This window comes from Haliotis rufescens, unplaced genomic scaffold (assembly GCF_023055435.1).
Source record: "Haliotis rufescens isolate VD_foot unplaced genomic scaffold, xgHalRufe1.0.p SCAF_15, whole genome shotgun sequence".
In the NCBI taxonomy this organism is placed as follows: Eukaryota; Metazoa; Mollusca; class Gastropoda; order Lepetellida; family Haliotidae; genus Haliotis; species Haliotis rufescens.
Window position 1 is genome coordinate 33,570,755 of NW_025963835.1, and position 14,603 is coordinate 33,585,357.

Consider the following 14,603-nt stretch of genomic DNA (forward strand, 5'->3'; position numbering starts at 1 on the left):
CCCTCACCTAGTGATGTGACAAAGTGTGTGTGAGCCTCCAGAGTCTTGTGGTTCCTCTTGTTCTTGATGTCCCACACTCGCAGCGTCTTGTCATCTGCTGCACTCAGGATGTACTTGCCGCCGGGGTGGAACACCAGTCCACGCACCCAGTTGTCGTGGCCAACCTAGCAGGGTGCAAACACGTCAAGGCTTGTAACAAACTGAGAATGGTGTTTCACTCGCATTGATAGCAATATAATAGTAATCAAGTCTGTCACACAATCACGGACTGTCGACACAAAATCAGAGACTGTTGTCACACAATCAGAGGCTGTTGTCACACAATCAGACACTGTCGTCAAACAATCAGAGACTGTCGGCACACAATCAGCTTGGACACAGCTGGTCTGATACCCACACACACATACACTGGGGAGTCATTGTAGACTGCATAACAATCAAATCTGGGCAAGGATATCCAGTGGTTGATAGCATGAACAACTATTCCCCATGGGGGTACAATGACACAGAATCGGAAATTTAAGCTGTTTTCAATGGAATCATGGCAATGATAACACTTTTCGATGACAAAGTGTGCTTTGACATAGATAGAAATAACATGAGGCCTTTTCAAGGTAGGACTAACAAATTCAAGGTATTCGATGACCAAAAAGAGAGAGGCCTTTCTGAGAGTAAAACAGAAAAATTCAAGCATTTTCAAGGTATGGTTGCCCAATCCAAGGCCTTTTCCAAGACTGAAAATGACCAATTAAAGGCTTTTCCAAGTCTGTGCAAACAGTACAGTGTGGCTCCTTATGCTTGTCCGGACTGATGCAGATTTTATAGTGCTAGTCCACTGACATACCATGCCGCAGTTTAACATGAATTCCCCATTTAGACACAGTATACTGACTCTGAGCCGAACGGTCGTTGTTATAGCCCCATAAGGCCAAGTGGTATTAAGCGGCAGGGGATCGAACCCCAGTCCTTCTGCTTTCCCGGTGGACGCTAGACCACTAGACCACGGAGATGGTCAGCTAGTACTAGTACAACAAGCTTTAGCTGCTAGATTATTTCTGCCCAGAATGTCAATTGGGTAAAGTATGACGACATCGTTGACTAAAACCAACCAGAGTGAAGAGGCAGAGGCCGACGCTGACGTCCCACATCTTGATGGTCTTGTCCCGGGAGCCAGATATCAGGAAGGGGCCATTGCGGGGCTTCTTGGCCTGAAAAGCAAACAAAATGGGATTACAGCACATCGATTACCTTGCGGACTGACATTGCACCAACTTTTACTTCTCCTAGTTCAAGTATCTTGGTTGGAAAATACTGAATTATATCATAATGCATGCTCCCTCGCTGATGGCATGGTGTGTACTATAAGTCTATGAACAACAGTGTTAGTGAAACCATGTGATACATACATCAATGCCAGCCCCCTCGTTGATGGCGGGGTGAGCTGATTCCGGAGCCCAGGTGATGCACTCCACCACATGCTCATGTTCCCGCAGCTCGGCCTTGCACTCCTTCGTGGCCGTCACCCACACACGGACAGTCTGCAGATAGAAAGGTCATTTACAGGGTACCAGGTAGGGTCCAGTCATGTACCGGGTACCAGGTAGGGTCCAGTCATGTACAGGGTACCAGGAAGCATCAGGTCATGTACAGGGTACCAGGTAGGGTCAGGTCATGTACAGGGTACCAGGTAGGGTCCAGTCATGTACAGGGTACCAGGTAGGGTCAGGTCATGTACAGGGTACCAGGTAGGGTGAGGTCATGTACAGGGTATCAGGTAGGGTCAGGTCATGTATTGGGTACCAGGTAGGGTCAGGTCATGTACAGGGTACCAGGTAGGGTCAGGTCATGTACTGGGTACCAGGTAGGGTCAGGTCATGTACAGGGTACCAGGTAGGGTCAGGTCATGTACAGGGTATCAGGTAGGGTCAGGTCATGTATTGGGTACCAGGTAGGGTCAGGTCATGTACAGGGTACCAGGTAGGGTCAGGTCATGGACAGGGTACCAGGTAGGGTCAGGTCATGTATTGGGTACCAGGTAGGGTCAGGTCATGTACAGGGTACCAGGTAGGGTTAGGTCATGTACAGGGTATCAGGTAGGGTCAGGTCATGTATTGGGTACCAGGTAGGGTCAGGTCATGTACAGGGTATCAGGTAGGGTCAGGTCATGTATTGGGTACCAGGTAGGGTCAGGTCATGTACAGGGTACCAGGTAGGGTCAGGTCATGTACAGGGTACCAGGTAGGGTCAGGTCATGTACAGGGTATCAGGTAGAGTCAGGTCATGTATTGGGTACCAGGTAGGGTCAGGTCATGTACAGGGTACCAGGTAGGGTCAGGTCATGTACAGGGTACCAGGTAGGGTCAGGTCATGTACAGGGTACCAGGTAGGGTCAGGTCATGTACAGGGTATCAGGTAGGGTCAGGTCATGTACAGGGTACCAGGAAGCATCAGGTCATGTACAGGGTACCAGGTAGGTTCAGACCTCTGGATTCCAGAACACGGGCTGACAACAATATTCCAGCTATACAATGCAGTCCCTGCACAATAACATGGGCCCCCCACACATGGCCTGGCCTCTCACAGGGCTTGGCCTTTCACAGGGATTGGACTCTCACAGGGCTTGGCCTCACACACATGGCTTGGCCTCTCGCACATGGCTTGGCCCCTCACAGGGCTTGGCCTCTCACTCATGGGTCCCTGCACATGGCTTGGCCTCTCACAGGGCTTGGCCCCTGCACATGGCTTGGCATCTCACTTGGCTTGGCCTCTCACAGGGCTTGGCCTCTCAAAGAGCTTGGCTCCACACACACAGCCCCCGCACAGGCCTTGGCCTCACACACATGCCTTGGCCTCACACACATGGCTTGGCCTCACACACATGGCTTGGCCTCACACACATGGCCTGGCCTCTCACAGGGCTCGGCCTCTCACAGGGCTTGGCCTCTCACAGGGCTTGGCCTCACACACATGGCTTGGCCTCTCGCACATGGCTTGGCCTCTCACAGGGCTTGGCCTCTCACTCATGGGTCCCTGCACATGGCTTGGCCTCTCACACATGGGCCCCTGCACAGGGCTTGGCCTCTCACACATGGGCCCCTGCACATGGCTTGGCCTCTCACACATGGGTCCCCGCACATGGCTTGGCCTCTCACAGGACTTGGCCTCTCACGCATAACTTGGCCTCTCACACATGGCTTGGCCTCTCACATGGCTTGGCCCCTCACATGGCTTGGCCTCTCACACATGACTTGGCCTCTCACACATGACTTGGCCTCTCACATGGCTTGGCCTCTCACATGGCTTGGCCTCTCACAGGGCTTGGCCTCTCACACATGACTTGGCCTCTCACATGGCTTGGCCTCTCACATGGCTTGGCCTCTCACATGGCTTGGCCTCTCACAGGGCTTGGCCTCACACAGGGCTTGGCCTCACACACATGGCCCCCGCACACGGCCCCCGCACAGGGCTTGGCCTCATACATGGGTCCCCGCACATGTCTTGGCCTCTCACAGGGCTTGGCCTCTCACACATGGGCCCCCGCACATGGCTTTGCCTCACACACATGGCCCCCGCACAGGGCTTGGCCTCTCACACATGGGCCCCTGCACAGGGCTTGGCCTCACACACATGGCCCCCGCACAGGGCTTGGCCTCTCACACATGGTCCCCGCACAGGGCTTGGCCTCTCACACATGGCCCCCGCACAGGGCTTGGCCTCACACATGGCTTGGCCTCACACACACTATAATCTCAATCTTTCTTGGTCAAGTTTACAAGTGTGGGGCAGTTAGGGCCATCACATCCCTGCCTGGGTGTTACTACAGGCAGCAGGTTAGCATCTAACGCAGCACTGTACACCTCCAGGAGTTGCTGATTACCTGATCATTTGAGCAGCTGGCCAGGAGAGATCCATCATTGTTGACCCTCACCATCCTCACCCACTCCCGGTGACCAGTGAACGTCTTCACGCAGTACCTGCAGCAGAGGGCACAACTCAGCATGAACAACCTGGACATGACATTGACGTGAACCAACCCTATTCTACTTCATGTGATAAGAACATTATTTCAAAGCTGAGACTCACAATTTGCCAGCATTGTAACTTGTACAAGTGAGTGTGTATGTTTTATGTCACTTTAAGCAATATTCCTGCAATATCATGGCGGGGGACACAAGGAATAGACTTAGAAAAAAAGGAATTAGGGAGAAATATTCCATAAACATTGTGACAAAAACAAAAAACAAAAAAACACCAGAAAAAAATCCTTTAAAAAAATCAATATCATGTGCAAATCCATGCCACTGCATTAATAGTTCATAAAAGGAAACCTTTGTCACACACTAAAATAGGATAAACTTCTTCTATTCTTTCAATGATACGTTCAGGGGAGTTACTAGTGTCATCAAGTGCTGTAATCAATCCACCAAGTCTACGCCCACTTCCTTGATGCAACAGCTGTAAAGCTTTATGTTACAGATCTGGATAAATTTTTAATTCAGTCCTTGACCATGTGATCACAAACATGACGTACCCGGTTGCCACCTCCCACATCTTGATGGTCTTGTCTCGAGAAGCCGAGACAACGAAATCTCCACTTGGCATGAAGCACACGCTCGACACATTGTGGTCGTGACCTGTTTGTGACAAGGGTAGAAATCATCAGATAGACGGACATCTCACTGAGCATCTTGCATGTTATGTACAGAACCAGTGTTCGAAATACCTGCCTGCCCGACCGTACGAGACGGGCTGATTTCAACTCGGGCTGCCAGATTTTCAAATCCCCCTGCCCGACGGTCGGGTTATATTTCATAGGTGAAAATATTCTAAATATTTCCCGATGATAAGCATTAATTCACATGTAAAGATGAATGATAAAATGTAACCAAAAAGAAACCCCGTTAGCTTTTAGATAACCTAACATTTAGCGATGAGCTTTTGCTACAAGCAATCAGTTTTCATATTTTTAATTAAATTATCCTGAGAAACATATGATTATAGTGGGCAGGCAGGTTTTGGTCAGGGCTGGCAAGTATTTCAGCTAGCCAGTCCTGTGGTCTGGCTGACATTTTTAGGAGTTTCATACCCTAACAGAACACACTACACATTGCTTTGTGGTAACTAGTGTCAGTGTTTGAAAAGCACGGCAGTCGAGGAGTCTTTGTCACTCTCCTAATGTCAACACTCAGAGATTCAGTATGTTCTAGTCATAGAGACACTGAAACAAACATATTCCAAAATTTGCTAGCAGGTCTACATTTTGGCAAGTTTAGATTTCTTCAGGTCAGGAATATAACAAGATTTCTTCAGGTCGTCAAGTTGGGGATATCAGGATGGTATTCTGATTATTGCGGTACGTACCATACATGGTTTTGATGCAGTCGTAGCCCTTGAAGTCCCACAGCTTGATGGTCATGTCGGCCGAGCAGGAGGCTGAAACACAAGCGCCATGTCACAAGGGTACAGCACACACAGGTAGGGTTCTACCTAGGCTCACAACGTTCATTTGTCTCAAGCAGCACACTTGTGTGGATTCTGAGTTAAATAGATCCTAACAACCTGTGCCAACTAATTGGATCAGGCGGTCAGACTCAGTGACCTGGTTGATTACATGTCATCATACCCTGATTGCTTGGGATGTTACTCATGATATCAATCACTGGATTGTCTGGTCCAGGCTGGATTATTTACAGGCCGTCGTCACGAAGATGGAATATTGCTGAGTGAGGTATTAAACAACAAATGCATACACTAAAAGCAGAAGTTTCTTTCAGCCGGCAGACTTTACCACTACTGAGTAGACCCTAGGTTGAACATACTCAGACAAAACCTGTGACCAGACACTCCTACCATCATTTGAAAAGAGCGCAACTGTTAAGGCATTGACTGTCATCATACATCCATGTCAGAATGATGAGATCTGATTGGTTCACATGATCTCCATAAAATACCATGTATCCTGCCTGGGAGGGAATATATTTCTGAGCAGGAGATTCTATAATTCCCTTATACCCCGCCACAAACAAGGTAGAATAAATCCCTTATACCCTGCTTCAAAGCAAAGCCGCCCACTTTTTCCGATTCAATGAAAGTAATGTGACACAGCACAAGTTACCCTAAGCTCAATGGACCAGCTGTTTTCTATCAATTTTGAAGTTGTTTTAATTCTTTTACGATGGCAGATTAAAACAAGTCGTTAAGATAAATTCACTGTAGCAGTATCACTCGGGGTACATGTGGTCTTATGCATCACTCGTTAGGTTTATGTAACGCAGGACACATACAAGCACATGTACCCTCGTGACACTGCCACAACTTATTATCTGAGTTTCCTGGATCAAACAAACTTATACTAGAGTCAGGCTTTGGACGGATAGATGAAGTCCCCAACTGCTGTATCTCACCAAGAAAGTTTCCTGTGGAGTCAAAGGAGATGTCCTGTACAGAGTCTGTGTGTCCCTTCAGACTCCGCTCATAGTCCCCGGTTTCGTAGTCCCACAGCTGCAACAAGAGTGAGTGAGTGAGTGAGTACGGTTTTACGCCGCTTTGAGCAATATTCCAGTAATATCACGGTGGGGGACACCAGAAATGGGCTTCACACATTGTACCCATGTCGGGAATCGAACCCGGGTCGAGCGAACGCTTTAACTACTAGGCTACCCGACCGCCCCTGCAACAAGACACACCTCCTCTATAGGAGACTGACACATGCAGGAATGACTGTGCACTGACCCCCTAGGACATTTTCAAAATGTCTGCCATGGTGGCCATGTGTAACAACAGAGTTGGGTTTCTGTGAACACCATTACTGGGATCCTCAATGGAAAGTTTTCGCTTCACAGGCCATATGGTTTTACAGATGTCGAAAAGTTTGCCTAAGATGAATGGACTGAGAGTAGTTGTTTTGAAACAAGTGATGGATTCATCTATTTGTTTCAGGGAAAATTTTGAAAATGTAAATGTTTAAGAGAGACGACAAGCAGTGACCTTTCACATCAAAACTATTTTCACTTGTGCAGGTTAACCATTTTGAATACAGAAATCACGCAGAAAATCTCTAGACTGATCATCTGATAACAACACTTATAAGTTTGACAAACGATCTATTCAAAGGAGAGTTACCTCCCTTATCCAACTAAAGGAGTCACGGATTGGATTTCGGTCATAATTGATTATACTTTGACCAAAATGCCTAAAAATACTGTACATCATGAAATAATGCATCACCAAATAAATGTGAGCGTCAAACCTTTGCCTGAAAAGCATGATAAAATGAATGCCCTACCTTTGAACTTTATGAACTTATCATCAAACACCACCACTGGTGACTTGGAATTCCATGAAACGGTATTGGGTGTTGCATGTTACAGTAGAGTTGTCTCCCCTACCTTGAGTGTGGCGTCCTCACTGGCGGACACCATGACGGCAAAGACAGGATGTATGATGACCTTGGTGACGGGACTCCTGTGTCCGGTCATGGTGTACTTCTCCGGGGGGCGGGGAATCCACTCCAGTGGGCTGCGCTTGTCCCGCGTGGGGGCACCTGCGTTGTACTCCCTCTCTGTCTCAGACAGCTTAGCTTCAAGGTCCATAACCTGGAGGTACAGAGATCACAGGTGAGTGACGGACCAGACACTCCAGTGACTGGGAACATGTGCAACGATCTTTGACCCTGGGGCATGGGGACACACATCACCCAAGTCGATGACCATTCATTTTACCTTTTATGACAATCATTAATTAGTGCGGACCTGTTTTACCAGGAGTGAGTGAGTGAGTTTGGTTTTACGCCGCTTTTAGCAATATTCCAGCAATATCACGGCGAGGGACACCAGAAATGGGCTTCACACATTGTACCCATGTCGGGAATCGAACCCGGGTCTTCGGCGTGATGAGCGAACGCTTTAACCACTAGGCTACCCGACCGCCCTGTTTTACCAGGAATCACCACAGTGATTACATATTTCAGTTTCAGAATCTCATAAAATATCAAGTCCAGCTGAAACCTGCAAATCCTCAAACATGGATTAACTTTCCCATTTTCTTAATCAATAAATTACAGAGGAAGAGATCCGATTTCACAGTAAGGTTCCATTGATCAATAGCAATTCTTGATTGGCCCGTCACTCTTTCATCAACTACACATTATTAATACCTTTTTCTGCAGTCTGATGACTGAGGTCCACTTCTTCTCCAGAAGACCCGCATACTTCTTTTCTATTTCAGGGGACTGTGGAGGAAACAAGGGAAGGTGGAGATCAAGATCATGTGTGGAGGGGATGCTTTGTACTTTCATCACAGCATGGCACCTTCAAGTGGGCGAACATCCAAAAGCGACACAAGTCATAGACGTTTACCATCTTGGCAAGAACCACAATAAGAATGGGTCTGGGATTTTAACCCATGATGATGATGATGATGATGATGATGATGATGGCCATCAGGTAAGGATGACAAAATCAGCAAAGTCACAGAGCGTGACCGTATGATCTTCATGGGATACTAGGGTACTAGGGTACTGGGGTACCGAGATACTGGGATACTGTGGTATTAGGGTACCGAGATACTAGGGTACTGGGGTACTAGGGTACCGGGATACTAGGGTATTGGGGTACTAGGATACTAGGGTACTGGGATGCTGGGATACTGGGGTAGTGGGGTACTAGGGTGTTGGGATACTAGGATACTAGGGTAGTGGGGTACTTGGGTAGTGGGGTACTGGGGTAGTGGGGTACTTGGGTACTGGGGTAGTGGGGTACTTGCGTGCTGGGATACTAGGATACTAGGGTACTGGGGTACTAGGGTACCGGGATGCTAGGGTATTGGGACACTAGGGTATTGGGGAACTAGGATACTAGGGTACTGGGATGCTGGGGTAGTGGTGTACTTGGGTGCTGGGATACTAGGGTACTGGGGTACTAGGGTGCTGGGATACTGGGGTAATGGGGTACTTGGGGGCTGGGATACTGGGATACTGGGGTACTAGGGTATTGGGATACTAGGGTGCTGGGATACTAGGATACTAGGGTACCGGGGTACTGGGGTAGTGGTGTACTTGGGTGCTGGGATACTAGGGTACTGGGGTACTAGGGTACTGGGATACTGGGGTACTAGGGTACTGGGGTACTAGGGTACTGGGATACTAGGGTGCTGGGATACTAGGATACTAGGATACTAGGGTACCGGGGTACTTGGGTACTTATTCTAACCTGGAATCTCCACGGGGAGATAAGCTAGGGTGCTGGGGACCTATTCTGTCCTGGAATTTCACAGGGAAAAAAGCATCAGTGCTGGGGACCAATTCTGCCCCAGAATCTCCACGGGGAGATAAGCATCAGTGCTGGGGACCAATTCTGCCCCAGAATCTCCACGGGGAGATAAGCATCAGTGCTGGGGACCAATTCTGCCCCAGAATCTCCACGGGGAGATAAGCTTGGGTGCTGGAGACCTATTCTGTCTTGCACCTTGAACCAAGTCTAATCTTCAGCACGACAAGAGAACACATCTCCCATCCAACTAACCTCAAAGTCTTATTAAATTCTACCTAGACACATTAACTTTCAACCACTTTTCCTGAGTTCAAAGAACAGGACTGAAAGGTCTCAACTCTCTAGAAACTAATTTCCCAACAGTTACAGAAACGAAATTAACGCAGATGAACATTAGGCTGCTCACACCCCCACAAAGTGGATGATGCAATTCTCTCCACAGCTCCCTCCCCTCCAACACTCTCCGCCACCACGCCGGCAGCCCACAGCCTCGGGTGGCATACACCATGCAGCGAGTTATCAGTCGGCAGATAAACTGTTCACTTAGCAGGGGGAATATGAGTAGCCTGCTTATTATCGCCCTCATTTTCAGCAATAACATGTGGAATGTAGCACCTTGATCAAGATCTACACACGTGCAGCAATAATTCATCCTAACTACTGCACATTGCCTTGTTCAGGATATAGGTTCAAAACATGTGACATCAGCAATATGGAGCTCAAGAAAATTAACAGCTGTGAGCAATACCAGCATGTAATGTCATGACAGTAACAGCTCTGAATGTAAGGTATTTGTTTTATTTGTCTTGATTTGAGCCTAATTAAAGTAAAATCATGAGAAAATATGATTAATCACAATGGTTGTAGGTATGAGATGTATTATTGTTTTAAATCACACTGGGTGTATGTATCGATATTAAATCACACTGGGTGTATGTAGAGATATTAAATCACACTGGCTGTATGTATCGATGTATTAAATCACACTGGTTGTATGTGGCGATGTATTAAATCACACTGGCTGTATGGAGTGATGTATTAAATCACACTGGCTGTATGTGGCGATGTATTAAATCACACTGGCTGTATGTGGCGATGTATTAAATCACACTGGCTTTATGTGGCGATGTATTAAATCACACTGGCTGTATGTGGCGATGTACTAAATCACACTGGCTGTATGTGGTGATGTACTAAATCACACTGGTTGCATGTTGTGATGTACTAAATCACACTGGGTGTATGTAGTGATGTACTAAATCACACTGGCTGTATGTGGTGATGTACTAAATCACACTGGCTGTATGTTGTGATGTACTAAATCACACTGGCTGTATGTGGTGATGTATTAAATCACACTGGCTGTATGTAGTGATGTACTAAATCACACTGGCTGTATGTGGTGATGTATTAAATCACACTGGCTGCATGTAGTGATGTACTAAATCACACTGGCTGTATGTAGTGATGTATTAAAACAAACTGGCTGTATGTAGTGATGTATTAAATCACACTGGCTGTATGTGGTGATGTATTAAATCACACTGGCTGTATGTATTGATGTATTAAATCGCACTGGCTGCATGTAGTGATGTACTAAATCACACTGGCTGTATGTGGTGATGTATTAAATCACACTGGCTGTATGTTGTGATGTATTAAATCACACTGGTATCGATGTATTAAATCACACTGGCTGTATGTATTGATGTATTAAATCGCACTGGCTGCATGTAGTGATGTACTAAATCACACTGGGTGTATGTGGTGATGTATTAAATCACACTGGCTGTATGCATGACATGTACAAAACTTCACCTCAATATTCCCATTTGTCAGCCTAGCTGCTCGGTTCCAAACTATGAGACCTCAGACTGGATATTACTCATCAATGACTAACTTTGATTCAACATGCTGAACCCACTCGTTGTCTGAAACTCTGGGGGTCCTGATACCTGAACAGTTAAGGCTTATCAATTAATGTTCCGAGGGATGTAACAAAAGAATTTAGATGCCGACTGATCTTATCACCTTCTACCAGCAAACACAGGATTTATTGACATTCAGGGTCTAATCCATGAAAGAAATGATGTTTTGTCCGAGACATCTCTGTCTGAGGGAGTAAAGCCTTGCAGCTTGATGGGGAATTGGGGGTACGGATCGGCAGTGATAGAAACTAACATTTTTTATCCACTAGTCCTTATAATGATAACATATAGCAAAACCCTTAATAAAGGCAATTTTCTACTGGTCCTTATGATACCTTAACTTTTGGGCCAATAGGACTAGCGTAGATTTCTAATGCTAACAGGGTAATGCACCATACATAGCAACCTATAGCAGGTGAACTATCACAGGCTGCATCTATCAATGCTATATAGGATGCCTTGAAGTTGCTTACCATCCCCCTAGTGACCTTGCCAGACACAAATGTCAAAGGCATTTTCATGATGTTAGCAAATTTTGATAGGATATTCTTCAATACCATCACCAAAATTGAAAAATATCATTGGGGAATTTCCGATGGCAGTCAGTCAATGACATCTTCCCCATTACTGGTGCAGAGTTTGGATGGAGGCAGGAATGTATCTAGACCTGCTAAGAGGATGATAACTGCAGCAAATGTTAGAAATATATATACAAATTTGAATCGTAAATTTCATGTTTTTTTTTAACTATTTGGGCTTTTACAGAGGTGAAGTGTATCCTTGATAACAGGCCAAGAAACACGTGGCTTTACTTGCAGTGGTGAAGTGTAGCACTGATAAGAAAACCAACAGAGACAAAGTGGCTTATACATTTTAATATGTTTGATTTTAATTTTTAGTTTTTTTACTTAATCACACTGAAAAACTGTTAACATGGTTAAATACCTTTGAATTTAAGAAAATAAGAAAATCTTAATTTTGGAGTACCAGTTTTTCCCAATTTGGCTGCCAGTTGCACCTAGTTTATCCCTGTAATACAATGCCCATGTGCTGCTTGGGGCTTGCTCTGACAGCACAGTTTATATCATTGTATATAGTATTTGAATATGAAGACCCCCAAATCATCAAAATGTTAGCATTGGGCCCATGAGAATGAGCCCTAGAATTGTGTGTTTAATCTGGGAGACTGTCGGTGGACAGCTTGAACTTCTCACAGTCGGGCCATGGGTGTGGAGGGCTCCGGCTCTCAATATTACAGAGGCATCTCTGTACCTGTGCTGTTACACTATAAACACTTAGTCAAAGAAATAAACTTATTGAATTTAAAAATATGTATCAACAAAATAAATAACATACCGTATTCGACGTAATAAGCGCCCCGCTCCAATATATTGGCTTGTGAACAATCCCAATTAGCACCCCTTCCAACTGATCAATGTAGACAAGACTTATTTATTCGCGTATGATACACACTCGTGTGTTATATGCACCCTTAATTATGGGCAATTTAATTCTGGAAAAATATATGTCGTACATAAAAATTTCAGGTTGTCAGCTTAAACCACAAAATTTATCTTTCAACTCTGTTTTTTTCACCAAAATAATATTCTAATATTCCTTATTTTGAGAGCGCCCTGGGCGCTTATTACGTCGAATGCGGTAATTCAAATGGAGCCCAGGGCAATGCTTAATTTCAGGATTTGAGGCAATCTACACAATCTAGACATTCTGGACGTGAGTGTGGTTCATTTCTTAATTTATTCTCTTGGGTCTGGGAGTCAGACTACTGTGCTGTCAGCGTTTGAACGTAAGCGTGAAAGTAGAATGGGCATTGTCATAATCCTTGGCTTAAGTTAAAGACAAAGGCTGTTGATATATTGAAATACTATGATGAAAAACCTTCAGGACCCTCCTTAATCAGTAACACTGCATAACATACAATATCCAATATTTCTCGTATCGCTATGTATATGCATATACTTGCCATACTGGGAGCTCGATCAGACTCATTTTTTTTCAGTTCATTGAACTTTTGAGAAGACCCCCAAATAACATTGAACGTTTTGTCTAGTGACAGTGAGACTAGCACGCAGTCTCTGAAATGAACATATTTTACAGAAAACACTCAAGTTGTTAAATTATCTTAATAAAATATAATTAAAAGGAGTCAGAGACTCTTCATTTTCAGAACTACAGTCAACTGGACTTGCTAACTGTTATAGACTTGCATGGGCTGTATTGGGTATGTTTGTTTCAGGGTCTGTATGACAGACTAAGGGTCAGTCTCAAAGTGCAGCTACTTGGGTGAACCCAGAGGGAGTGGGCACTTCAATGTTGAGCAGCTAAGTCTGAAGTCTCCTGAAGCAAATATCTGGGACACAAACATGGGTTTGTTGATTCAAAGTGTTTGAGCTGCCATTGTGATAAATATCATATAGTGAGGTAGGTATCGAGGTAAGTGATTCAAGACACCCACAACTCATGCTACTGTAACATACCAGACACATTTCCCATGTTTATCAATAGTCAAGTGTGCAGCAAGTATTCAAGACACCCTTCATACTGGACGCCTACCCTATGTTTATCAAGAGTTATTCTAGTCACCTGCCACATCCATGGAACCAGACATGCCATGTTTGTAGTGTACTGACAGGGGATGTAAGTCAGTCAGTGGACGGAGTAGGGCCGTTGGGGTAAGTGAGGACAAATGGGAAGATGAGGTGAGGTGAAATGGGGTTTAACGTCGCGTCCAAGATTATTGCACTTATATAGCGACGTGCATGCACGTGTGTATGTGTGTGGCTGCTTGTACTTGGCCGGACTGATGCCGATTTATAGTGCTAGCTCACTGAGATACCATGCCGCAGTTTAACATGAATACCCCACTCAGACACAGGTATACTGACTCCGAGCCGAACAGTCCTTGTTTTAGCCCCTTTATGCCGAGCGCCAAACAGGGTAACAACAAGTACCATCTTTTTACGTCTTTTGGTATGACGCGGTCGGGGAGTGAACCCCGGACCTTCCGCTCTCCAGTCGGACGCTCTGCCATAAGATCACGGGGCGGTCAATGGGAAGATGAACAGAGTATGTATGTAGTGTTGTGTAGTGTATTGACAGGTGACTGTTGTGATGTGTATGTACTGTTGTGTAGTGTATTGACAGGTGACTGTTGTGATATGTATGTAGTGTTGTGTAGTGTATTGACAGGTGACTGTTGTAATATGTATGTACTGTTGTGTAGTGTATTGACAGGTGACTGTTGTGATATGTATGTACTGTTGTGCAGTGTATTGACAGGTGACTGTTGTGATATGTATGTACTGTTGTGCAGTGTATTGACAGGTGACTGTTGTGATGTGTATGTATTGTTGTGTAGTGTATTGACAGGTGACTGTTGTGATAT

General features: G+C 45.5%; 1 protein-coding gene and 1 long non-coding RNA gene across 3 annotated transcripts in view; one reads left to right on the forward strand and one right to left on the reverse strand.

Annotated features, from left to right (window-relative positions):
* Window positions 1-14,603, reverse strand: part of LOC124132070 (lissencephaly-1 homolog A-like) — a 63,519-nt gene that overhangs the window by 5,768 nt on the left and 43,148 nt on the right. For both annotated transcript variants that reach the window (XM_046495701.2, XM_046495700.2), the window contains 9 exons: window positions 8,156-8,230; window positions 7,389-7,595; window positions 6,405-6,501; window positions 5,362-5,433; window positions 4,532-4,634; window positions 3,878-3,974; window positions 1,407-1,538; window positions 1,110-1,208; window positions 8-164 (listed from right to left, as the gene is read on the reverse strand). In XM_046495701.2, the coding sequence (XP_046351657.1) occupies window positions 8-164; window positions 1,110-1,208; window positions 1,407-1,538; window positions 3,878-3,974; window positions 4,532-4,634; window positions 5,362-5,433; window positions 6,405-6,501; window positions 7,389-7,595; window positions 8,156-8,230 (1,039 nt within the window). The remainder of the gene's footprint in view (window positions 1-7; window positions 165-1,109; window positions 1,209-1,406; window positions 1,539-3,877; window positions 3,975-4,531; window positions 4,635-5,361; window positions 5,434-6,404; window positions 6,502-7,388; window positions 7,596-8,155; window positions 8,231-14,603) is intronic.
* On the forward strand, window positions 4,792-5,434 carry LOC125380125. The gene is made up of 2 exons (XR_007221086.1): window positions 4,792-5,157; window positions 5,252-5,434. It is a non-coding gene; the product is annotated as an uncharacterized LOC125380125 (long non-coding RNA).